General features: G+C 42.8%; 1 protein-coding gene across 3 annotated transcripts in view; it reads left to right on the top strand.

Annotated features, from left to right (window-relative positions):
- shdb (Src homology 2 domain containing transforming protein D, b) overlaps positions 1–25,222 on the top strand; it is a 340,171-nt gene that overhangs the window by 270,436 nt on the left and 44,513 nt on the right. For 2 of the 3 annotated variants that reach the window (XM_072244069.1, XM_072244070.1), the window contains one exon: positions 14,573–14,692. The exons of the other annotated variant lie outside the window; for it this stretch is intronic. In XM_072244069.1, the coding sequence (XP_072100170.1) occupies positions 14,573–14,692 (120 nt within the window). The remainder of the gene's footprint in view (positions 1–14,572; positions 14,693–25,222) is intronic. 3 annotated transcript variants of the gene reach the window in all.

Raw genomic sequence — 25,222 nt, 5'->3', positions numbered from 1 at the left:
GTCAGGAATGAAAATGAGCATGAATAAAATTGTAATGTCTAAACAGAAACGGGCCTGCCCAAACAATTGCGTTACCATTGTGGCAGGGACTCACATTCACCACACCAATGCAGGTTTAATGGGGAAGCTAGCAGAAAATGCAACATAGTAGGACGCATACAAAGACCATGTTAGGTAGACAAAAATAAATGGACAGTACAGAGAAGTGAAAAAGCTAAAATGCTAAAAAGTCAAGTTTCAGAAAATCTACATGCTATTGGCGAACAATTTGATAATGGGGAGAGTGACACAAGACCCGGTAGCCTTGAGATTTAAAATGTGAAAACTAACAATAGACAAGCAATATGCTTACAATGGAGGAGAACACCAAATTAATTAAAATGGAATTAGACACTGGCTTGGCTGTTCCAGTCATTCTACGAAATGAGTTTGAATGGTATTTCGAATATATTGAACTAAAGGCTGCAGATATCCCAACAAGACATTATACTGGAGAAACAATAACTGCTGTGGGAATGACATTTGTACCAGTAAGATACAACAGCCGATAAGTCATATTGGGCTTGTTTGTGGTTAAAAATAGGACGGCCAGTGTTGTGAGGATGTGAATGGCTGAGGCAACTACAACTTGATTGGAGATCCATCCAGTATTTGCATGCCACATTCCCTGTAATAGAGTCAACTGAAAGCGAATTTTAAAGGATACTAGGTGATACCAAAACTGTCTCCATGCCGAATACCATGAACCATTGCCCAAAACAGGGCAAACAGGTGTTGGTGCCAACCTCTGTGCCAAAGAAGTGCCATGCTGCTCCGAAGAGCCGTGAAAGTGACTAAAACAGTGATCTGAATAAACTGTTTTTGTAGGCAATGTTTCTGAGAAAGCTTCTGATATGTTAATCAGGCAGTTACTTGTGAAATGTGGCTAGGTTTTAAGCTGCAAGAGGATTCACAAAGCTTCATGTAAGTTGCAAGCATTTGGCTTTTGAGAGTATAAAGAACCAGAAGCTACTCTGCATGTATTAAGGTTATTGCATGAACTTCAAGTGGGAGACAAAAAAACTACTTGTAAAATAGCTGTAAAGATCAAAGCCCAGCTAGATGAATGGAAGGTCAAAAAGAAAGAAGTCAATGGAGGCACGAAATCAGATGATGTTGGGGATGAGAAAACCAAGAGGGGAGATCAGATCGTACAGGAAACAATAGAAGGATTAATAGGAGAATACACAGTGAATTAAATGCACCTTCCCAATTTCAATGCACACAAACTAGAAAAGTTATGCTGTTTGTATGAGATTCATTCTATATTGCTTTAGAGTTTATATCTAAGCAGGGAGGAGTATTGTGTATTTAATGTTTCAGTAGATATATCATTGGATTAAGCATTCTAGTTTGTTTAAATAATGCATTGCGGGTTTTATATAAAAGTACATAAATGGCATACGTCATCTTACCACTATGTGATACGTGTGCACCTCACTTAAAGTGAAAAATAAAGTTGTCTTTTGCTTTCAATTAGTTTCATATTTTGGGGTTACAGAATATAACAATAAGTGTTCAGGTTGTGTCCCACTCCATATGTGACATAGAAAACTCAGTAAGAACATAAAAAGAGTAAAGAAGAAAAGCATGGGTTTTTAGAGCAACAGACAAAATGCTGGAGGAATTCAGTGGGTCAGACAGCATCTATGGAAAGAAACAAACAAGTGAGAACTTGGATCTGGATTTTAGAGTATTGGGAAATAAATTAACATTTAGTGATTTTCCCTTTCTGATTCCAAATATAAGTATAAAGTGATCAAGGTTTATAAGGCAACATTTAAAAATATGTCCAATTGCAATATTCAACTTTCGGAGACTCTCAGCATTGTGTGCCTTTGGCCTCATGTCTCTGGGCTGGTGAACTGGTGTAAACACTTTCAATCATTGGGCAGCATAACTCTGTTGCAGCACCTGCTGTAAGATCTGAATTCAACACTCCCTGCCCCACACCCCTGCTGTCTGTAAGCAGTTTGTACATCCTCCCTGTGACCACATAGAGCTCTGGTTTCCTCCCACGTTCCAAAGACATATGGCTAGGGTTAGTCAGCTGTGAGCAAGCTATGTTGGTGCCGGAAACATGGCCCCAGCACATTCCTCCTTGATTCAATTTGACACAAGTGATGTATTTCACTGTATATATGTTAAAGCTAATCTTTAACGTGTTTAAAGTTTCCCATTGATCTTTCACCGTTCTTCATAGAAAAATACCTTTCTCAGCTAAATAGCCTGACTCGCACATTTGAATGTGGGCCATACTGAAACTCTTTCTGTCGCTTTAAGATAGGTAGCAATCTTTTGGTGAGACTGGGTAGCTCACTTTCTGGCAAATCTGCTCCTCTGCCTACCCTGCTTTCAATGTAGTCATGGTTTATTTAAATGTTTTAGGAATAGGGTGATAGGTTAGTACAGAATACAGATAGAGTGTGTGTGTGTGGGAGGGGGGGTCACACAGAGACTCAGCAGCTCTCAGTTGTAACCACTTCAAGAAATAATGCACAATCTTACTCTTCACCTCATATATGTTCGTTACCGCAAAGATCGTGACGTTTCCATCAAGGTGAACAGAGTAGGTAGAGTGGAATACCTGGAAGGAGGAGTGGAATTAGGACATGGTGTATGGACAAAAACTGGACTTCAATTAAAATGTTTACGTTCCCAATTTTCTGAAGAAATTCAGGTTTATTCTCCAAACACCAGGACAGTTGTGCTAGGATTTATCCCTGACTTTGGAAAAGGCTTTGCCACTTTGTTTCCCAGTGCTGCATTAGTCTTGTTTCCATACTTTGTCTACTTAAACCACCCTTGACACCACCTGGCCTGGCTTAAGCCTCTTGGCCTCTGTCACCTCTGTAATGTCTTGACTTTTGATCTGGCAATTGTGTCCAATTATCTGGCGGACTCCCCCATAAATAGACTACAGAATGGAAGCTTAGAGGGTTGTTGAATTGGTAAGTACAAAAAAATTCTCAGTTTTTTTTTTAAACTCTGTAAATGCATTGTACAAAATCTTTTTTTTTAAAAAATCCAAAATCCAGTATGTTTTTCGTCCCAAGAGCGCTAGATTATGGACTCGAAGCCTGCACTCACAATTGGACCACGAGATTTCGAAATCAAGGTCAGGACTTTAGACTACATTGAGCCTAGGCACCATCTCTTCATTCTATGAAAATGTTGGTTAATTAATTTAGTTCTCTGTATCATGCTGACAACCCAGAAGTACAGCCAGGTTCATTAATCACTGTTAGCTGCTTCTGACTGATTTGCTAATTAAAGCGATCTTGCATGTGGAATATATTTAGAACCTGCTAACAGACGTATTGGATCCCATCTTTTGGAAGCTGTACTACCGTATTGATAAGTAGATAGACTTCATTTTTCAGGGTAAATGTTGGTCCATGTTGGTACGGAAACATACTCAACTATACAGTACATGCTGACACAGATTCTGCTGATGCTGGAAATCTTCAGCAGCACACACAATATGCTGGGGGATCTCAGCAGATCAGGCAGCATCTATACAGGGAAATTTAGTACTGTGCAATATGCTTAGGCACACACATATAGATCTTTGCACAGTACAGTCATAATTTTATGCATTGCACTGTACTGCTGCCACAAAAAATATTTTGTGACATATGTAAGTGGTGGTAAGCCTGATGCTGATATGGGTTTCCATTGTGAACTCTGAATCACGGTTGGGAAAAGTGGGAAGGGAGAGGGAGAGAGGAGAAGGAGGGGGAAGCACGAGAGAGACATTCTGTAATGATCAATAAGGCAATTGTTTGGAATCAAATGACCTTGCCTTTTGTCTTAGGTCTGGGTGTGTCTGCATCCACGCCACCCCCACCAATGGCATTCCTTCTCTGCCACCTCCCACAGTGCACCACCCTCGCCATTCCCAACATGCTCTGCTCCCGCTAGATTTACAAACTCACTCTCCACTGACATAATTAGTTAAATGGAGATCACTTGTGTGCAGTCAAGACGTTTCAATTTATTGTAGTAAAAATACAATATTTTGTGTTTTATGTGGAAGGTCCAACTGCTGGTGAGTCAGTATCCTGGCAAAAACTACACCATGAAGACAAAAGAACACTCCAAGCAATTCCACGAAAATGTTGTTAAAAAGCAGAAGTCAGGAGGTGGATATAAGAAAATTTTCAAGTCGCTGAATATCTCTTGGAGTACAGTTAAGTCAATCATCAAGAAATGAAAGAATTTGGCACAGCTGTAAATCTGCCCAGAGCAGGCCATCCCAAATAACTGAGTGACGGTGCAAGAAGAGACTAGTGAGGGAGGCCACCAAGAGATCTGCGACAACTCTGGAAGAGTTACAAGCTTCAGTGGCTGAGATGGGAGAGACTGCGGTTACATAGCCCCTGTGCTTCACCAGACACAGCTTTATGGGAGAGTGGCAAAGAGAAAGCCACTGTTGAAAAAAACTCACATGAAACCTCAGCTAGAGGTTGTCTGCAGGCATGTGGGAGACTCTGAAGTCAGTTGAAAGAAGTTTCTATAGTCTGATGAAACAAAACCACACATCAGCAAAAACACACCATCCCTACTGTGAAGCATAGTGGTGGCTGCATCATGCTGTGGGGATACTTCACGGCAGCAGGCCCTGGAAGGCTTGTGAAGGTAGAAGGTAAACTGAATGCAGCAAAATACAGGGAAATCCTGGAAGAAAACCCGATGCAGTCTGCAAGAGAACTGCAACTTGGGAGAAGGTTTGTTTTCCAGCAAGACAATGACCCCAAACATAAAGACAAAGCTGCACAGGGATGGCATAAAAAACAACAAAATTAATGTCCTAGAGTGGCTAAGTCAGAGTCCAGACCTCAATCCAATTGAGAATTTGTGGCTGGATTTGAAAAGGGCTGTTCACTCACGATCCCCATGCGAACAGGCAGAGCTTGAGTAGTTTTGTAAAGAAGAATGGGGACAAATTGCAGTGTCCAGATGTGCAAAGCTGATAGAGACCTATTCACACAGACTCAAGACTACAATTGCTGCCAAAGGTGCAGTATCTACTAAATACTGACTTGAAGGGGTGAATACTTATGCAATCATTTATTTTGTGTTTTATATTTGTAATTAATTTAGATCACTTTGTAGACGTCTGTTTTCACTTTGACATGAAAGAGTCCTTTTCTGTTGACCAGTGTCAAAAAAGTCAGTTTTCCTCCACAGTTTTTCTTCATTGTTGTAAAACAATAAAACATGATAACTTCCCAGGGGGTGGGGGGAATATTTTTTACAGGTACTGTACATTTAGGGGCCACTTTATTAGATACATCCTGCGACCAGTAAAGTGGCCACTGAGTGCATGTTTGTGGTCTTCTGCTGCTAAACCCCATACATTACAAGGTTCAATGTGTTGTGTGTTCAGAGATGCTCTTCTGCACACACTGTTGGAACACATGTTTCTTTGAGTTACTGTCTCCTTCCTGCCAGCTTGAACCAATCTGCCCATCCTCCTCTGAAACCTCTCATTAATAATGTGTTTTAGCTCACAGAAATGCCATTCACTGGATTTTTTTTTTTGTTTTTCACGCCATTCTCTATAAACTCTCGAGAATGTTGTGTGTGAAAATCCAAGGAGATTAGCAGTTTCTGAGATACTCAAACCACCATGTCTGGCACCGACAATGATTCCACAGTCAACGCAGCAGGCCAATCAGCATCTGTAGGAAGAGGTGCAGTCGACGTTTCAGGCCGAGACCCTTCGTCAGGACTAACTGAAGGAAGAGTGAGTAAGGGATTTGAAAGTTGGAGGGGGAGGGGGAGATCCAAAATGATAGGAGAAGACAGGAGGGCGAGGGATGGAGCCAAGAGCTGGACAGGTGATTGGCAAAGGGGATATGAGAGGATCTCCCAGTGGCCACACATTTTAATTCCACATCCCATTCCCATTCTGACATGTCTATCCACTGTCTCCTCTACTGTAAAGATGAAGCCACACTCAGGTTGGAGGAACAACACCTTATATTCCGTCTGGGTAGCCTTCAACCTGATGGCATGAACATCGACTTCTCTAACTTCCGCTAAGGCCCCACCTCCCCCTCGTACCCCATCTGTTACTCATTTTTATGCACACATTCTTTATCTCACTCTCCTTTTTCTCCCTTTGTCCCTCTGAATATACCTCTTGCCCATCCTCTGGGTCCCCCCCCCCTTGTCTTTCTTCCCGGACCTCCTGTCCCATGATCCTCTCGTATCCCCTTTTGCCAATCACCTGTCCAGCTCTTGGCTCCATCCCTCCCCCTCCTGTCTTCTCCTATCATTTTGGATCTCCCCGTCCCCCTCCAACTTTCAAATCCCTTACTCACTCTTCCTTCAGTTAGTCCTGACGAAGGGTCTCGGCCTGAAACGTCGACTGCACCTCTTCCTACAGATGCTGCTTGGCCTGCTGCGTTCACCAGCAACTTTGATGTGTGTTGCTTGAATTTCCAGCATCTGCAGAATTCCTGTTGATTCCACAGTCAAAGTCACTTAGATCACATTGCTTTCCCAACCTGAACAACAACCGAAACTCTTGACCATGTCAAGTCGGGGGGGCATGAACCAATCCTCATAGATGGATCAGAAGTGGAGCGAGTGAGCAGTTTCAAGTTCCTGGGTGTCCAGATCTCTGAGGGTCTAACCTGGTCCTAGTATATTGATGCAGCAATAAAGAAGACAATATAGTGGCTATGTTTCATTAGAAGTTTGAGGAAATTTGGTTTGTCACCTAAAACACTCGAAACCTTTTCCAGATGTACCGTGGACAGCATTCTGACAGGCTGCATCATTGTCTGGTATGGGGGTGGTGGTATGGGGGGGTAAGATACTGTACAGATTCATAAGAAGCTACAGAAATGTGAAAAAATTAGTCAGCTCCATCATGGGTATACTGTAGCCTCTAGTATCCAAGTCATCTTCAAGCAGTGCCTCAGAAAGGCCATTATAAAGGACCCCCATCACCCAGGACATGCCCTCTTCTCATTGTTACCATCAAGAAGGAGGCACAAAAGCCTGAAGGCACAGTGATTCAGGAACACCTTCTTCCTCTCTGCCATCCGATTCCTAAATGGACATTGAACCCATGAACGCTACCTCACTTTTTCTTTCTGTTTTTGCACTATTTTTGATTTATCTGTTTAATATACATATTCAGTGCCTATCAAAAGCATTCAGCTCCCTTGGAAGTTTTCATGTTTTATTGTTTTACTTACAACATTGAATCACAGTGGATTTAATTTGGCTTTTTTGACTTGACTCTGATCAGCAGAAAAGGGCTGTCTTGTATCAGAGTGAAAACAGATCTCTACAAAGTGATCTAAATTAATTACAAATATAAAACACAAAATAATTGATTGCATAAGTATCCACCCCCTTCAAATCAGTCTTTAGTAGATGCATCTTTGGCAGCAATTGTAGCCTTGAGTCTGTGTGGATAGGTTTCTATCAGCTTTGCACATCTGGACACTGCAATTTTTCCCCATTCTTTTTTACAGAACTGCTCAAGCTCCATCTGATTGCATGGGGATTGTGAGTAAACGGTCATTTCAAGTCCAGCCACAAATTCTCAATTGAATTGTGGTCTGGACTCTGACTTGGCCACTCCAGGACATTACATTTGTTGTTTTTAAATCATTACTGTGTAGTTTTGGCTTTATGCTTGGGGCTTCATTGTTGCTGGAAAACAAATCTTCCAAGTCGCAGTTTTCTTCCAAACTGCATCAGGTTTTCCTGCAGGATTTCTCTGCATTTTGCTGCATTCATTTTCCCCTGTACCTTCACAAGCCTTCCAGGGCCTGCTGCAGTGAAGCATCCCCACAGCATGATGCAGCCACCACCATGTGTCACGGTTGGAATGGGGTCTTTTTGATGATGTGCTGTGTTTGGTTTACGCCAAACATAGTGTTTCATCTTAATGTCAAAAACTTCAATTTTGGATTCATCAGACCATCAAAACTCCTTCCAGCTGAGTTCAGAGTCTCCCACATGCCTTCTGGTAAACTCTAGCTGAGATTTCTTGGTGGCCTCACTCACAAGTCCCCTTCTTGCACAACCATTCAGTTTTTGAGGACAGCCTGATCTAGGCAGATTTACAGCTGTGCCATATTCTTTCCATTTCTTTATGATTGACTTAACTGTACTCCAAGGGATATTCAGTGACTTGGAAATGTTCTGTAGCCCCCTGGTAAGCCTCAGGCTCGCTCAACTTGCTTTCGTCTAGGGGGAGCAGCCTTCGGCCCCGCCAATCTGGGTAATCAAGTTTGTGTGGATGCTGTGTGATGTACCCCACCCCGCCAAATAACAGACAATACACCATATCCGATTAAATCATTATACTTCATAGATCTTACTGGAACTATGTAATTAATAGAGATAAAATATAAAAGGAAAGTAAAACGTGCAAAACTTATCAAAGTTCAACCACTTTGTGCACAACAGTTGGAACTCAATTAACAGAGACTCCTTTCCACCATTCGATCCCCTCCGACCCACTCGACCCGCCGCCTGGGACCGACCACGGTCGACCAGCTGCTCCACATGAGTCTGTCTTCATCTCCTCTCATCGCCAAAGACCCTGGGCCTTGGACTCCCACCCAGGGTCATTCCCGCCGCCGAGAGTCACAGCATCGCATCTCCTCTCTCTGTCCCCATTGCACCTTCTGCGCCAAAGCCTGCAAAAAACAATAGTTTACAGACACACAAGAAAGAATAACATCTATCCCAATTGGTTCGTTCTCTCTCTTATCAATAATATAACCCAAACAAGCAGAGAGAGAGAGAGAGAACTCCTTACATCGCAGTCATTATTACAGAAAAGCCATTTTAATTATAACATAACAAAGAAGCCATTTTGTTAGCCTTCGCAGTAACATAAAAGAAGAAACCCCTTACAGTTCTTATATCCATCTCCTGACTTGTGCTTTTCAATAACCCTTTTTGCAGAGTTGCATGGGGTTTTTTTTGTCTTCATGGTGTAGTTTTTGCCAGGATACTGACTTTCCAGCAGTTGGGCCTTCCAGATACAGGTGTATTTTTACATCAATCAATTGAAACACCTTGACTGCACACAGGCCTCCAGATCTCCATTTAACTAATTATGTGACTTCCAAAACCAATTAGCTGCACCAGTGATGATTTGATGTGTCATATTAAAGGGTGTAAATACTGATGTAATCAATTATTTTGATTTTTATATTCATAATTAATTTAGATCACTTTGGCACGAAAGAGTATTTTTCTGTTGATCAGTGTCAAAGAAGTCAAATAAAATCCACTGTGATTCAATGTTGTAAAACAATAAAATGTGAAAATTTCCAAAGGAGTGAATACTGTTTATAAGCACTTTATATATTTACTATAATTGATTTTTTTCTATACTTATGTATTGCATTGTACTGCCACTAAGTTAATGTAGCTCAAGCACCATCCATAAATTTGCTGACAATACAACCATTGTTGGTAGAATCTCAGGTGGTGATGAGAGGGCATACAGGAGTGAAATATGCCAACTAGTGGAGTGGTGCCAAAGCAACAACCTGGCACTCAACATCAGTAAGATGAAAGAGCTGATTGTGGACTTCAGGACGGGTAAGACGAAGGAACACATGCCAATCCTCATAGAGGGATCAGAAGTGGAGAGGGTGAGCAGTTTCAAGTTCCTGGGTGTCAAGATCTCTGAGGATCTAACCTGGTCCCAACATATCGATGTAGTTATAAAGAAAGCAAGACAGCGGCTATATTAGGAGTTTGAAGAGATTTGGCATGTCAACAAGTACACTCAAAAACTTCTACAGATGTACTGTGAAGAGCATTCTGACAGGCTGCATCACTGTCTGGTATGGGGGGGCTACTGCACAGGACCAAAAGAAGCTGCAGAAGGTTGTAAATCTAGTCAGCTCCATCTTGGGTACTAGCCTACAAAGTACCCAGGACAGATTCAGGGAGCGGTGTCTCAGAAAGGCAGCTTCAATTATTAACTCACTCTTCCTTCAGTTAGTCCTGACGAAGGGTCTCGGCCTGAAATGTCGACTGTACCTCTTCCTAGAGATGCTGCCTGGCCTGCTGCGTTCACCAGCAACTTTTATGTGAGTTGCTTCAATTATTAAGGACCTCCAGCACCCAGGACATGCCCTTTTCTCACTGTTACCATCAGGTAGGAGGTACAAAAACCTGAAGGCACACTCTCAGTGATTCAGGAACAGCTTCTTCCCCCCTGCCATCCAATTCGTAAATGGACATTGTAATTTTTTGTAATATGCATACTATGAATGTTTAGAATAAAATCGAGAAAAATCACTTGATTTTATTTATAAATTGAAGGGTATAATGAAATACAGTACAACAAAGAAAATCTTTCACGTTTCGTAAACTTTGTCTTGTCTGTTTTTATTACAGCTGTGCGGTAACAAAGGCTATAGGCACCTGCGCAGCTTAGAGGGAGCAGTGCACAGGGAAGTGGGGCAGTTAGTGATCAGTCCGGTGGCTAGGCCTCCATTCCATGCTCCACAGTCGAAGGCCAGCGATCCCAATGGACGGATGTTGGGTTGGCGAGAGCAGTGGATGAAGACCAGTGAGGGCAAGGGCTGGTGACTGCGCCAGATTAGTGGTTCCCCACAAGTTTGGTGGGTCTCGGAATTAGAGGCCTGTGCAAACGGGAGGCATGAGGGCCTCTGGATTCTGGGAAGTCAGTTAGGGATCAGGCATATACAGTAAGTGATAAGCCCCAAGGAATATTGATGAGCAGAAAGAGCTTGGGATTCAAATCCATTGTTCACTGAAAGTGGCAAAACAGGTTGATAGGAAGATGAAGAGACATAAGGCACACTTGCCTTCATAGGTTGGATCTGATGGTATAAGAATTGGGATGCATTATTGAAATTTTACAAATGCAGTTAAGCTGCCCTGGGAGTACCATGTGCAGTTTTAGTTGCTACATTAAGGTGAAAGGTAAGAGTTGAAAATAGGTTCTAAAGTGTAAGGATCTCACAGAGAGTGTCTAGCATCCAATACATGCTGCCAGAGGAGATGATCAGATACAATTGCTTTGGTTCAGAAGCATTTAGACAGACAGACATAAATGCAAGGCAGAGAAAGATACTGTCGTAGTGCAGGCAGATGGGATTGATATACACTTAATGGCCACTTTATTAGGTACACCTGCATACCTGATTAGTCATGCAAATATCTAATCAGCCAACTCAATCCATTAAAAAAAATACAAACATGGTCAAGAGGTTCATTTGACCATGGAATGATTGTTGGTGCCTGACAGGATGGTTTGAGTATCTTAGAAACTGTTGATCATCTGTGATTTTCATGTACAGCTGTCTCTAGGATTTACAGAGAATGTTGCGAGAAATAAGAATACATCCAGTGGACGGCAGTTCTGTGGGCGAAAACACCTTGTTCATGATAGTGGTCAGAGAAGAATGGTCAGACTGGTTCAGGCTGACAGAAAGGCGACTGTGACTCAAATAGCCACACGTTACAATAGTGGTATGCAGAAGAATATCTCTGAATGCACAATACATCGAGCCTTGAAGTGGATGGGCTACAGCAGCAGAAGACCATGAACATACACTCAGTGGCCACTTTATTAGATACAGGAGGTACCTAATAAACTGGCCACTGTATGTGTATATCACAAACAACAATGGTTCCTGCATCAATATCTGTGGTACAGCACTAATCACAGATTTCCAATCAGGAAAATGTGCTTCCACACTGCTCTCTGCCTCCTATCACCAAGCCTCCTATCATCTAATTGCCTTCTTGCCTTGTGTGTTAACCTTTGGACCACCCTACCATGCAAGACTTTGTTAAGAGCCTTGCTAAAGTCTTTACAGACAGCACTTACTGCCCTGACTTCACCAGTCTTCTTTGCTACCTCTTCAAAAGCCTCAATCAAATTAGTGAGAACAACACCCACAAAAGCCATGTTGTCTATCTCTAATCAGCCTCTGCCTTTCCAAATAAACATAAATCCTGTACTTAGAATTTTGCACAATAATTTCACTACCACTGACACTAAGGCTCACTGACCTGTGGTTACCTGGCTTATCCCGGCTGCCCCTTGTAAAAAAAGGAACATCCTTATCAATCCTTAAGTATTCTGGAACCTCACCTGTGGCAGAAGTAAATCTGATGCAATACATTATATAGTGAAACCCTCCAGGATGGTACCAAAGGGAGTTGGCATATGTCCCTCCAAACTTCCACAGGCTCTTGTCATGACCCCTAATAGTAAAGCATAATGGAATGCTTCACCTCATTAAATAAGAGTTCTTAATAAAGGTTAGGTTAATAGTGGTTCAATAATAATTATAATTTTGCCTGCAGGATTGCAATGAAAGAGCATTGTTTGGGTGCACCCTTGACCTGGAGTTGAACAATATCCAACAGAATTGAACACCTAATGTATCATTAAAAAAGGTCTTTAAAAGTAATTTGTTTTGAAAATGTCTCTGTGTAGAGAAGCAACTTGCAGTGATGCATTGGGTAGTGCTGCTGCTTCAGAGCTTTAGCAACTCCAGTTCAATCCTGACCTCTGGAGTTGTGGAGAGTTTGCACATTCTCCCTGTGAACATGTGGATTTCTTCTGGTTGTTCCAGTTTCCTCCTACATCCCAAACCCATGGAAGCTAGTAGATTAATCGGTTATGTTTCACTACCCTTCAGAGGCTGGCGGGAAGAATTAGGGTGGAGATGATGGGGCTGTAAGAAAGTGAATGAGTTAGAGAGAAATAAGAGAGACTATTGAGATTTTTCTGAGAGCTGGAATAGACTTGATTGGCCATATTGCCTCCTGTGATACAAAGAGCTAAGAGAAAATAAGAACATGTATTTACCTGGAAATTCAATCAGTTGTTTGAGCTACAATGTGTTGGTTAGACTGCACTTGGAGTATTGTGTACAACTCTGGTCACCACTTACAAGAAGGATGTGATTAAGTTACAGAAGGTGCAGAAAAAAACAGCAGGGTTGTTGCCAGGACTTGAGGTCTTGAGTTAAAAGGAAGGATTGGATAAGGTGGGACTTTTTTTCCCCCAAAGAGGGGGAGACTCTGGGGTGACCTTGTAGGGGTTTCTAAAACAATAAGGGGCATAAATAGATCTAATAGTCTTTTTCTTAGGAGAGAGTCTATAACTAGATGGCACTGTTTAAGTGAGAGGGGAAAGGTTTAAAGGGGAATCTGAGGGACCAGTTTTCTCACAGAGGACGGAGCGTATATGTAACTAACTGCCAGAGGAGCTGATAGAGGCTGGTGCAAATGTAGCATTTCAAAACAATGTGACAGGTGCATGAATAGGAAATGGTTGGATATGGGCCAAACTCAAATGGAACATGCATGAGCTCGGACAAAGGGCCTGTTTCTGTGCTGTATAACTCTATGAATCCATGTTTTTTTCTCTACAATATGTGATTAAAATTTTTATTTTCCCGATTGAAACTATTGAAAAACAAAAGGCAGCAGATGCTGGATTTCTGAAACAAAAAAACAGAAACACCTCAAAGCAAGTCTCTTAATTTTCTTACTCCTTCCTGCACTCATATCCTTAACTCTGTCGCACAAAACAACCACCCCCCCCCACAATCAACCAACCCCTATGACCCACATGGTACCACCCAACCACAACCTTGTGGCAGCTTTGTGCAGAGAACCAACGTTTACTTTGGAGTTAGTGAAAGGAGACCCAATTTTATCCAATCTCATAGAGACCCAGACAGCACAGAAAATGTCCATCAGTTCATTCTGTCAGCAATGACCAATAAGCGTTCAGTTACACTAACCTCATGTGATTCTTTCCACATTCCCAGCAATTATCCTCTGGATTCTACCGCTCCATTACACTAGGGGCAGTTTGCAGTGTCAGATGTACCTACCGACAGATCTGGTGCTGAATAGTTTCATTCACTCATTGTCCTCCATCTAGGTTTCTCATTAAGTAGTTTGGTGGTATGGAATCCCACCCATTTTTCTCCCTCTTTGTGAGGTATATAAAACCTATTCTATCACACAAGGCTTTCTGCACAAAACTACCACAGAAATGTCCCCCCCTCCATCCCAACACCCCACATAGCTGCTGTACATCTTCCAACCCAGTTGTAAGTGGGTTGATGTGTGTAACGCTGCAGCCAATTTTCACACAGAAAATTAAAGTAAGGTATGTGATCAGTTCATTTGAATTTATTGCTGTTGGTTGTGGGATAAACCTTAATCTGGATGTGGAAATAGTTTCCACACAATCTTTCACAACCATGACAGACGGATGGCAGGAACTGTTTGTCCTGGGCTTCTTGACTGCAAAGGCAAGGAGGAAAGTTATAGTCACTGTATGAAACTCACTGTACTTCTCACCTTCTGCAGTGCTGTTGCTCACTCTGGTGTGCTCAGTATCACTCGCACCCTGCTCCTGTTGCGTCTCACAGTCAGCTTCTTGTTCGTTCTCACTTCCAGTCCCACTCAGTCAGCTTTCTCGCTCGCTCTTGCTCCCTCAGTCTCACTCTCTATTTTTCCCTTTCTCTACCAGGTGGTACCATGGTGCCATCAGCCGGGCGGACGCAGAGAACTTGCTGATGCGGTGTAAGGAGTGTAGTTACCTAGTGCGGAATAGCGAGACCAGCCGGAATGACTACTCCCTGTCACTCAGGTGAGCCCTGAGCTCCTGCCTTTTGAGGGAGGGACTTTCCTAAATGCATCTTCTCAGAACTGCTGTTTGCATTTAATTATCCATGCGAAGAAGTAATCAAGTTGAGTATGTCACTCCATGACGAGAACTTTTACCCTTACCCTTCCCATTCCCACGTTCCCAATACTCCTCCTTTACCCAACCCCAAACCTTTTCTCTCTTTTTAATGGCTTCTTTTGTTCTTTTCTTCTCTCTTTCCCCTCCTCACCTCTTTCACACCCTACTCCCCTACCATTACTTCTTCTCCCCCTCTCATTTTATTCTCTGCTTGTCCTTGCTCCTTGTCCTATTCTCTCCATCCTCCTCTCCCCACCCCCCGAGCTGCCTCCACCTTTTTTCTCTGTTCTCCTTACCATTTCCCCTCTTCTTTCCTCTGAGCTCTACTCCTCCTCAGCTCCATTCCCTCTGGGTACTGGTTCCACTGCTTCTGATACAACTTAATCCTTTGCTACCTGATCATATTCATAGAGCCTTCTGCATTATTTAAGGGTTAAGTGTTACTGTACCAACAACGCCGGGGCTATGTTCATTATTCAATTCCCTGAATGGGAGACGTGGAACTTAGCTCAGTTAAATAAATCAGGAATAAAGAGATCATGCAATTCATAGTGGTTTAAAGTGCCTAAAGAGCAAATCTAGTATCCTTAGCAAACTGTGACTCCAGTCCCACAGTAATGTGGTTGCCTCCAGAAATGGCCTAGCAAACTCTCCTGTACAAGGGTAATTAAGAACAGGCAAAATTGCTGGACACGCTGGTCACATCCATGTCCCATGAATGAATGGAAAAAAAAGTGTTCAACTTAAAGGCAGATTTAACTGTGAGTCTGCACGATGGCAGCAGTTCGGTCTGGCCAGGACTGCTGAGCGGCACATAGACACCGGACGTCTTTATTGGCACCGTTCCAAGCGAAGGCAAGGTTTCTATTATGGATTCCCTGGGTGACCCCAGCTCTTTCTTTTATGCTTTTGCTTCACTGGTTGCAAACCTGTCATCTCCCTGATGAGCTCAGCCCGATATTCTGCCACACATGACAGTCCGTCTTTGAACCATAAGGAGCCCTGCCATCCCCGTTGCTGTGGAAACTGTTAACAAAACGGATGCCCTTTCTGACATGTAATGCATGTTATCATCTGATAAGGAGATCAACGTGGGCGCTCATAGCAGCAGTGTAATCAGCATGTCTCCATCCCATTAAAATGGGTTATCGGCAAATTAAGAGAGGCTCGATAGACCCTGGATAGGGATAAAATGGCAATCTGAATCAGTAATTGCTCTAACTGTCAATAGCAGCCACCAAATATGATTCATGGATTGAATTGGGTTCCCATGCCTGGAAACTGGACTGATTTATGTGTGATTTTTAATGCATGATTTGCACATAAGACCTGCTTTGCACTTTAGGTTGTGATGACGATTATTTCTGGTGTGATTAGCAGCCATTGAGAAATTGGCTCAGGCACACTTCACCTTAGCACCTCCGAAGCTTGTCTGGTATCAGACTTGTATCTAAAGTCATCTGGTCTGCAGGGGCCGGAAGATTACTGTTCAAAGTTGCAATCTGCAACCTACATTTCTCGCTCGAGTTTAAATAAGGAGCTGAACGGTCCCCACAGGGACATAACTGTCTTGCTCACAGCTTCTGCCAGATTCGATTTCTCTGAGCTCTGCTTTCATTCACAAGTTCACCATCAGAAATCACAGAATCTCTGTTCTGTGCAGGATGTTGCAGTCACTAGCACTTTGATAAGCCCAGACCTTTCAGAGGCTTTATGACGCACACAGCTTTGGGGTCAATTGGACCAGTATAATTTGCCTAGACACAAAGAAGACCACTTTTTCTTCTGCAACCCCCACCTTGTGGTTTCCCTTATCTGAATGGCATCTTGTGCTATCACTACCTTAGAAAGTATTCTTTAACTTCTGAATCACCTCCCAAGGGCCAACACGCCAACAATGCAGCAGCTGCGCACTCTGCAGGCAGCCTCAGTCCAGAGATGCAGGATAGGATTTGGACCTAATTCAGCATAAAAACTACCTTTGTGATACTTAATTAGATTTTCACTAAACTTGTTTCAGTTCACCTGATTGAGTCCTGTTGCAGTCGACAGCTCCTCCATAGCGAACCAGAAAAAGTGACTGGGATTTGCTTTAGCACATTTACGGAACCCCTTTTACACTTGTCTGCCTGCTCATAGGTTTGACAACATATAAGCAACATCTTTTTCTCGCTGCAATGCTCATAGTGTAGGTGCCTGTATGTCCTGCTTTCTACTTCTGTTTTGTTAATTTCTGTAAAATCGTAATTCTGTTGTTTAATTCATCTATTTCAAATGTCAGATAGAGAAGGGAGAGTGTGTGGTTGCCAGGTGAGGCCAGGTGAAATCCTGTTGTCAAGGAGCACTGACTTTGAATGCCCTGGCAGCCAGCACTGGAAACTGGTTGAAGGTATTCCAAGAAGTTTGGTTGTTTTCTGTTTTCAAACAACAGCTGTGCGAGGAGAAGTTGCCACAAGCAGGATATTATGTGATATTACAGACCACAGGTGTAATCTGCATACAGGAAGCACAAGTTTCACTTCTGGGCTCAATACAGACGGTGCCTGAGAGATTTATGCTTCATTCTGGAAGTCTAGCAGCAGTGTACAGTGCCAGCGGAAGTAGGACTCCCTGTCAATACATCAGGGCCAAAACCATCCATCTTTTTGACTTCATGTGACAGGGTAGTTTGCGGCACAAGAATAATGAGGGACCATCAATGTGGGCAACTCCTTCTGCCAACAAAACATGTCTGCAACAATTGTCAAAGCCCCCTGTGTATCAGCAGTTTGATGATGCATTTGGCACATGCTTCCAGTTATTGGGAATATATTGACGTTGCCACCCTTGCACCTGAGTGCTTCAGGGAAAATGCAGACAAGTGGATAAGGCAGTTCAGGTGTGAGACCCACATCAGGTGATCTGGGCACAAGCTGCTCAGGCTGTGGACACTAGCTGGAATAAAACTAGAACAGCGTCTTCACAAAGAATACAAATATGTTGTTTATATGTTGGCAATTTTATGAACAGGCAAACAAATATTAAAGGGTTCCTGTATACAATGTATTAAAGCAATTTTGTTCCTGTTTTATTGGTGCACTAAAGCAGACCGGCAGAGACAATCAGGACCAAACACGAGGAAATCTGCAGATGTCAGGTGTCTCACAAAGCAATTGGTGAAAACTCAATTAGGGTGCTTTTTATTCTGAACCAAGTTCAAATACTCACCCTGCACCTCTTGACTGAGGCTGCCTGCAAACCGTCCGGTCTTATGAATGGCCTAGTGAGTTGCTTAGTTCAGAGAAGGATTACTAAAGTTTGGCCTCAACCTTAATGTCAAAATACTTCAATACGAATTTTTTTAAACCCTGGCCAGCGCTCACAGCAACATGGAAATCAATCACAATATTAAGTCATTGGCAGCTTGTCTTAAAACATGTAAAATTCATCGTTTTTTTTCCAGTTTGTCTTTTTAGTGTTTAACGTATCGCTGTGAAAGGTTTAAAATATTTAAAGCTTTAGATTTCTGGATGCCTGTTAATTTTTAGTTATATTTCTGCTGCAGCATTAGTACCTGTCTACACTGGCTGTAATGTAAATAGCTTCAGTCAATAGCTATAAAATGGTGTATTGTTCTAATTTCCCAAGGTGAGATTCAGCTGGCTGAGGCTCAGAACCGGCCCCATAAAACTGACAATGCTGGAGACACTCAGCGGGTGATGCTGAATCTGTGCAGAAAGGAAGTAGGGTTACGGTTTCAGGTTGATGACCTTTTGTCAGAAACAGCAGATATGAAGGATGAACAGATTATAATGAGAAACACATTCAGGCAAAAATAGCAGCGGCAGGGAGAAGAAGAGATGGCAAATAAGGGTGATTAAATGTCAGCAAAATGAAATGGAAAGGCTTGTGCCTCAAACCAGTCTGGTAGCGCACAATATTCTACACAGCAATAAAAAGCATTCTACTCTGCCTTAGAAACTCAGTTGCATTTGAATTTCAGAAGCAGAGTAGAAAGTACTGTCAGTGTACTGTGTGTATTTAGCTTTCCTTGCCAGGGATGAAATTCTCGGCATCTAAAAATCAAAATATTCTCACATCTTATTTTGTACAGAATAAATATATTCAATTGAGTCATTATCTCGCCATTTGGAAAAGAAACATTCACTGTAGGTGTGCATTGTTCTTGTACTGCTGCTGAGAAATGGTTTGGAATGGCTTATTTAGTATTTCTATGGGTGAATCCAACAGACCAGGACATCTAGAAATGATGCTGGCTAAATGCCAGAGATTGCTGTATTTACAGAGTTCACTTTAGACAGTCTTCTGGACTCTGTCATTCAGATTCAGCACATGGAAAAAATCCAACATTCCCTGTCCTGAGGACCGGTTTATAAGTAACTCGGCTAACATGGCATTTGACTGTCTGTCAAGTTGCTGAAGTGTGCCTGAACAACAGGCCCATTCACCGCTTCAGGATCACCATTACCAACAAACAGAATTTCCGAGATGGGGTGGTGGTGGGGAGGGGTGCATTGAACAATCTGTTGTTTGACATACAGACTTTCCTGTGACAGTAGAAGGCTGATAGTTCAGCCGCCTCCGGAGCATTAAGAGTCTTCTAGATTTCCCTTAAAGTTGACAATGCTCAAGTATCCCAGTAACCAGACACCTGGGAGGGGAGCTTTGCAGGTGGAGATATTAGGTCAAGAGTTTCAGAGTTGTACAGAACATAACTAGGCCCTTCAGCCCACCATGTCCATGCAGACTTTTTTCTTTAACCCATCGGCATTAATCCCATTTAGTTCCATATCATTCTATTCCTTCCCTATTTAAGCATCTTTCTAAGTGCCTCTTACACATAGTGGTGGTATCTGATACCACCACCACCTCCAGCAGCATGTCCCAGGTGCTAACCACTCCCTGTGGGAAAATAAACATCCCTCACAGAATCTTTTACTCCATGCCCTCATTTCAAACCCTGACCTTGTCCACCACAATTCTACATTAGTTCACTGGGAGAGATTTCTTTTAATTCCAGCTTGCTGTCTGCTCTCTGTGCCATGTTGATTTAAATTCCACTGGTACCTTGCTTAGGGCGCAGGGTGTGTTCTCAGGAACAAGAGTGATATTGGAGTCTGTGCTAGTAGGAGTCAATATAACAGCCTATGTGGAGGGATGAGTCGCTGAGGGTGCTACTGTCCCCCGTGCTGGATGCTGCTGTGCTGAGAAAGTGACTGAGGGCTCAGTCCTCTGCTGGTGCTCCCTCAACAACGGAACAGCTGACATGATCTTGTGGCATATGGCTCAACACAGATGACCCACAAAAGGCTTCCTGTGAGGGCTGGCATTGGACAGACTGTGGGATGCACTGCTGTCGCCCAGTACTGATATGCGGGGTTGAGGGCTACACCCTGGCCAGTGTGGTCAGCGCAGGCTCACTGCTGAGAACTGGAAGCATTTGCGCCTCGTTGACAAATGGAGAGGGGCCACTGTCTATGGTCCTGCTGGCCAGTAGACACTGAGGGACTGGGTCTTGTGTAGGGATCTCTCAAACACTTCTGAGTGTATTGGTTAAAGAAGAAATATGGGTGGAACTGGTACTTTGTACGTGTATGTACTGGTTTGCCGAAATGATTATTAAGAAAGACATGTACTGATTGTATTGTGTTTCCTGGGTATACTATTATGAATAAAGAATATTTTGGAAATTAAAAACAGACCATTGAATCCTAGAGTCTCTCTCCTCACACGATGCTTGATGCAATGTAAGCTGCTCTCTCCTTATACTTTTAAACCATGCACAGCTCTCGTCCGGCCGAGAGGTTTCTCTGTGGTCACAAGTTCCAAAGCTAGTGACCACCGTGGATCTTGTCTCAGTGCGACAATGAGCCATGGAGCCAAACAAAGAGAAGGGAGGCAGCTGCTTCAGGAGGTGACAAGAGAGACGGTAGAATCCAGGCCAGTCTAGTCAGACTCGAAGCAGCCCATCACAAACCCCAGCAGTCCTCTGCAATCAGCAGCGGCCGCTGCGTGACCCAGAGCACCGCGTCTGAACATTAAGTGGCCACCCTGTTCATCCTGGCCAGCCCAAAGCAGGGCACTGGCTGTGTGGAGTTTGCATGCTCACCCTGTGCCTGCATGAGCTTCCTCTGAGAGCTCTGGCTTCCTCCCACATCCCAAAGACATGCAAGTTGCTAGCTCAATTGATCACTTTATTTCGCTCTTAGTGAGTGGTAGAATCTGTGAGAAACTGATGTTGAGGTGGGCAGAATAAAATAGAATTAATGTAGGGCTGATGTAAATATGTGGATCAAGGGACTTGCTTTGTCCTGTCAGAATCTACGAGGTATATTTCACCACGAGGTTCACCACTACCTCCCCCACTTTCCTCCCATAGCCTGATGTTGCCACTGGCACCACATGTGCCAAAATGGACCCCGTAGGTTGAAGAATTTCGGCCAGGCACGGCAGATTCCACGTGTAAGAAGAATATTGATGAGCACACCACATGGACCACATCTTCAAGTGGAGCAAAATGATCACCAATATCCTGAAGAGAGAGAGCAGTCACTTTGTTTGGACGTTTTACCAAAATATAAGACTTTAATTGTTCTGGAAGAGCCATCCTCACCAGTTGTTCTGATTTCTAGGGAGGGGCTTGAACTCACCACCTCTAAATCTGAGACAGGAGGAGTGTGAACTGAGCCAAGCTGACAGTCATATGAAGCCCTTGTGCAGCTCTCCTCTCACTCCCTTCTGCTGTACAATCACTGGCATTCTCCAGATGTGGGGAATCGTTATTCTGGCACATCAATAGACATGAAGAACTGTAAGTGCCCTGCAAGATTTCAGGGCCTAGTTTCCAATGAAATCAGAGGTATGGTTACTGTCCTCACAAAGGAAATGTCCTCACATGCCAGAAATAAAAACAGGGAAGGTATAAAGAAGGACAAATGAACATCCATGCAAAATCAATTAACACTAAGTGCTTCAAGGCTTCCACAAGTATCATGAGATCTTTAAAAGTCCAGTAAACTGCTTAGACAGGCTGATAAAACTCCATTTTAATATGCCATCTGAAAGATGCAAGCATTAAAGCTTCCTCACTACCGTACAGGAGAATCACTGCTGATGAGGTTTTGAATCTCTTAAATACACTCTGCCTTTCCAATTAAAGTGAAAAATGTATTGCAGAAGTGACATAGACTGGATCTCAGGTTCATCACATCACAGCGTCCTGGTCTTATCCAGCCTCCTAACTATACCTCAGTGCACAATTGCAGTTTGTACTCATTTGAAAATGAATCTCCTAATCCTGACTAATTAGAGTAGATTATCCAAAAACTATACTGCAGCAGCCTTCCATGCACAACAGTGGCGCCTTTCTGCCGTTGCATTTATCTAACATGAGTAAACTGCACAATTGGCAAGATTGTCTGCTTCTAAGCACGAAGCCCCCTCTAAAGTAATTGGTTTTATCTGTAATGAGGCTCTGGTGCATGGTTCCGTCCTTCTGCTCTTGCGTTTTGTTCTGTGGCCTCTCCGGAGAATGTCAAGCTCATTTCCAAACACAGCTATTAAGGTATCCATCAGCACTGAAGCTCTTGTTTCAGTTAAGGAGGAATTTTAAATTATTCAGATTTATGTTTTTAATGTGTCACTGGGCTTACTGTTTCCACATTAGCCACGCCTCTCCTGTGGGCCAATTTTGAAAGGATTTTTAGAGGTCACAAAAGGACAAAAATACAAATCTTTGTGTTATATCTACTAAGTCTGTTTTAATCATTAACCTTTCCAAAAATATTTCAGTCTCTCATTATTAAGACTTCTCATACCTTATGTACATTTGACTATTCTGATGTAAGGCATTGATTCCCATTCTTTTCTATGTTAATTGATATCTAGACTACATTTGGTCTGAGCATATTTGACTTAAGGTGACAACAATCTGCCAGCATTGCTGCTCCTGATCACCATCTAGTGACCCCTGCAAGATGTGCAAATATGTAACATCACCGATTCCAACTCAGATGAAAGTTTCATTGTCTAAGTTTGTATGTGAGAAGAGTACTGTGTAGGCAAGGTTGCTAAAGGGATTTTTAGTATCTGTGAATGCGGATCAAGTGTCAAGCAATCTCAGAAGAGGGGCTGTATTTATGAACTGGAATCCAGTGCACAAGCCTTGCCATAATCCATAATGAGTAAAGAAACCGCATTCCTGTTTTGCAATCCTTAGGTGTTGCAATGAGTGATAAGGGTAAAGGAAGTCTATTGTCCAGTTACATAAAAGCATGACTACAAACTACAGTTAATTCGGTCCAGATTGCTGTTCTACAACATATTCAGAAGTTCAGATTTCTGGAGGGGGCAGCAGAACACAAGAACATAAGAACTAGGAGCAGGAGTAGGCCATCCAGCCCGTTGAGCCTGCTCTACCATTCAATAAGATCATGGCTGATCTGACCACAGGTTCATCTCCACCTAACTGCCTTTTCCCCATAGCCTTTAATTCCCCTACTATGCAAAGATCTATCCAACCTTGTCTTAAATATCTTTACTGAGGTAGCCTCCACTGCTTCATCGGGCAGAGAATTCAGCAGATTCACCACTCTTTGGTAGCGGTGATGGGAGCTCTCTCTTTCATTGGCGATGTTAAACCAAACTCATAATTACCTTGAAAGGCAGAAAAGAACATAATTGCCCCATTGAATGATATCATTCATTTGGTATCCAAATCAAAATTCCTGGTTCAATCACCATCCTGGGAACTTATATGTTTTTCACATTCTCTTCTCTGGATTCTAACCTCACCATAAGTGGTCTCCAGTGGGAGAACCTTTTATGATCGAGTCTAGCCAATGAGTGTTGGCAGGTAACCTGACTGCCAATTATGGCTGCACATACTTCTGGAGGTTTCACCCTCCTGGTTACAGTCTCCTTATCCCAGAGCTCCAGTCAATGGTTGTAGAACTTGCCCATCCTTTTGATGTACAAAGTCATCCTCAGCAATTAAAAGTTGAACAGATTTTTGTTTTGCATTTTGGACAACTTCTGGTCCAAGAGTCTTTTCCTCTGTATTGCCAATGTTTTAAAGTCATCACCCGGATATCCAAATCCATGAACTTCCAAATGCACAGTGCTGTGGAATATGTGTGCTCGGCTTAATTTAACTTTGAGGGAACCCATGTGAAATAGTTATTACTTGCTTTAGTGTTTTCACTCCTGTGTGATCCGGGAACCTAAAGCAATCTGACTTTATCCTCCAGCCTTGGGGAACTATTCCGTTTGCCCTTCTTGGTGTCTAATGATATTCTACTATTTGCTTTCAATGCTCTTGCAGTCCTAATGAGAGCATTCGCAGAAAAAAAACAAATCGAATGTAGAGAAAAGACTGTGCGCTGAGACACGCAGACAGATATACTGCTGAAAGGATTAGGTAACCCAGTATTAAAGGAGGCCACGGGAATCACTACTTCTTCAGATCCTTGTTCTGATACATTGTAATATCCTTGTGGTTTTGCGGGAAGGCTCTGCTTGCCAGAATTTATATGGGTTCTGTATGTTTACTGTGGGTGAAGATAGCTATTAGGTTTGAACAAATTCTCAGCCTGAGACACACACTGGAGCTAGACATTTAAAGGTATTTAATGGTTAGAACTGTGGAATACCCATCCTTCCCTTGAACCAGTTCCAGGGAACCACATGAGGTAATCTTTATTTGTTTCAGTAGCCACCGAGGATGTTCAGATATTTTTGTCGTCCCTTATCCATCCTCTATTCAATGGGTGTGGCTGTGCTGCACCAGAATTGTCACCTGTGATTCCTTCATGGCTGCGTCTAATGTGGCAGGTTGCTGAGGACCGAGATCACTGGCCTGCTGCATCCTAGATCCAGCAGTGACTTCCCTACAACCACAAGGCCTCAATTGGCCATAATTCAGAGCTTCATCCCTGAAACAACCCCCAACCACTTTGATCGGTCTCAAAGCAGTCACTGATTCACCACCTTTTAAAAGTCTCTGACATTCAGAAATATTTAAAAAACATTAAATCAAAATATTAGTATTTATTAAAATAATTAAGAAGACAGTAGTATTTAAAATCATAGAAAATAGGTGTAAGGCATTTAGCCTTTTGGGTCTGTATCACTATTCAAACGTGATGGTTGATGATTAACTTCAGTGCTCTATTCCTGTCTTCTACACATACACCTTGATCCCCTGAGCATTAATGGAACAATATCAGAGGTCAAAAACAGAGAAATCATCAAAAATATATCTACCTCCCCCCTGAACACTTAACGACTTGCTTAATTACTTGGCCTCCATTGCTTTCTGAAATGGAGAGCGTTCCCTACCTTCTCGATGAAGCAATTTCTCCTGATTTTGGTTCTAAAAGGAATTTCTCATGTCCTGTGGCTGTGACCCCTGACTCTGGACTCACCAGCCTTTGG

Source organism: Mobula birostris, chromosome 26 (genome assembly GCF_030028105.1).
Source record: "Mobula birostris isolate sMobBir1 chromosome 26, sMobBir1.hap1, whole genome shotgun sequence".
NCBI classification, from domain to species: domain Eukaryota; kingdom Metazoa; phylum Chordata; class Chondrichthyes; order Myliobatiformes; family Myliobatidae; genus Mobula; species Mobula birostris.
The sequence above is the reverse complement of the archived record's forward strand: the minus strand, read 5'-3'. Positions and strand labels throughout refer to the sequence as shown.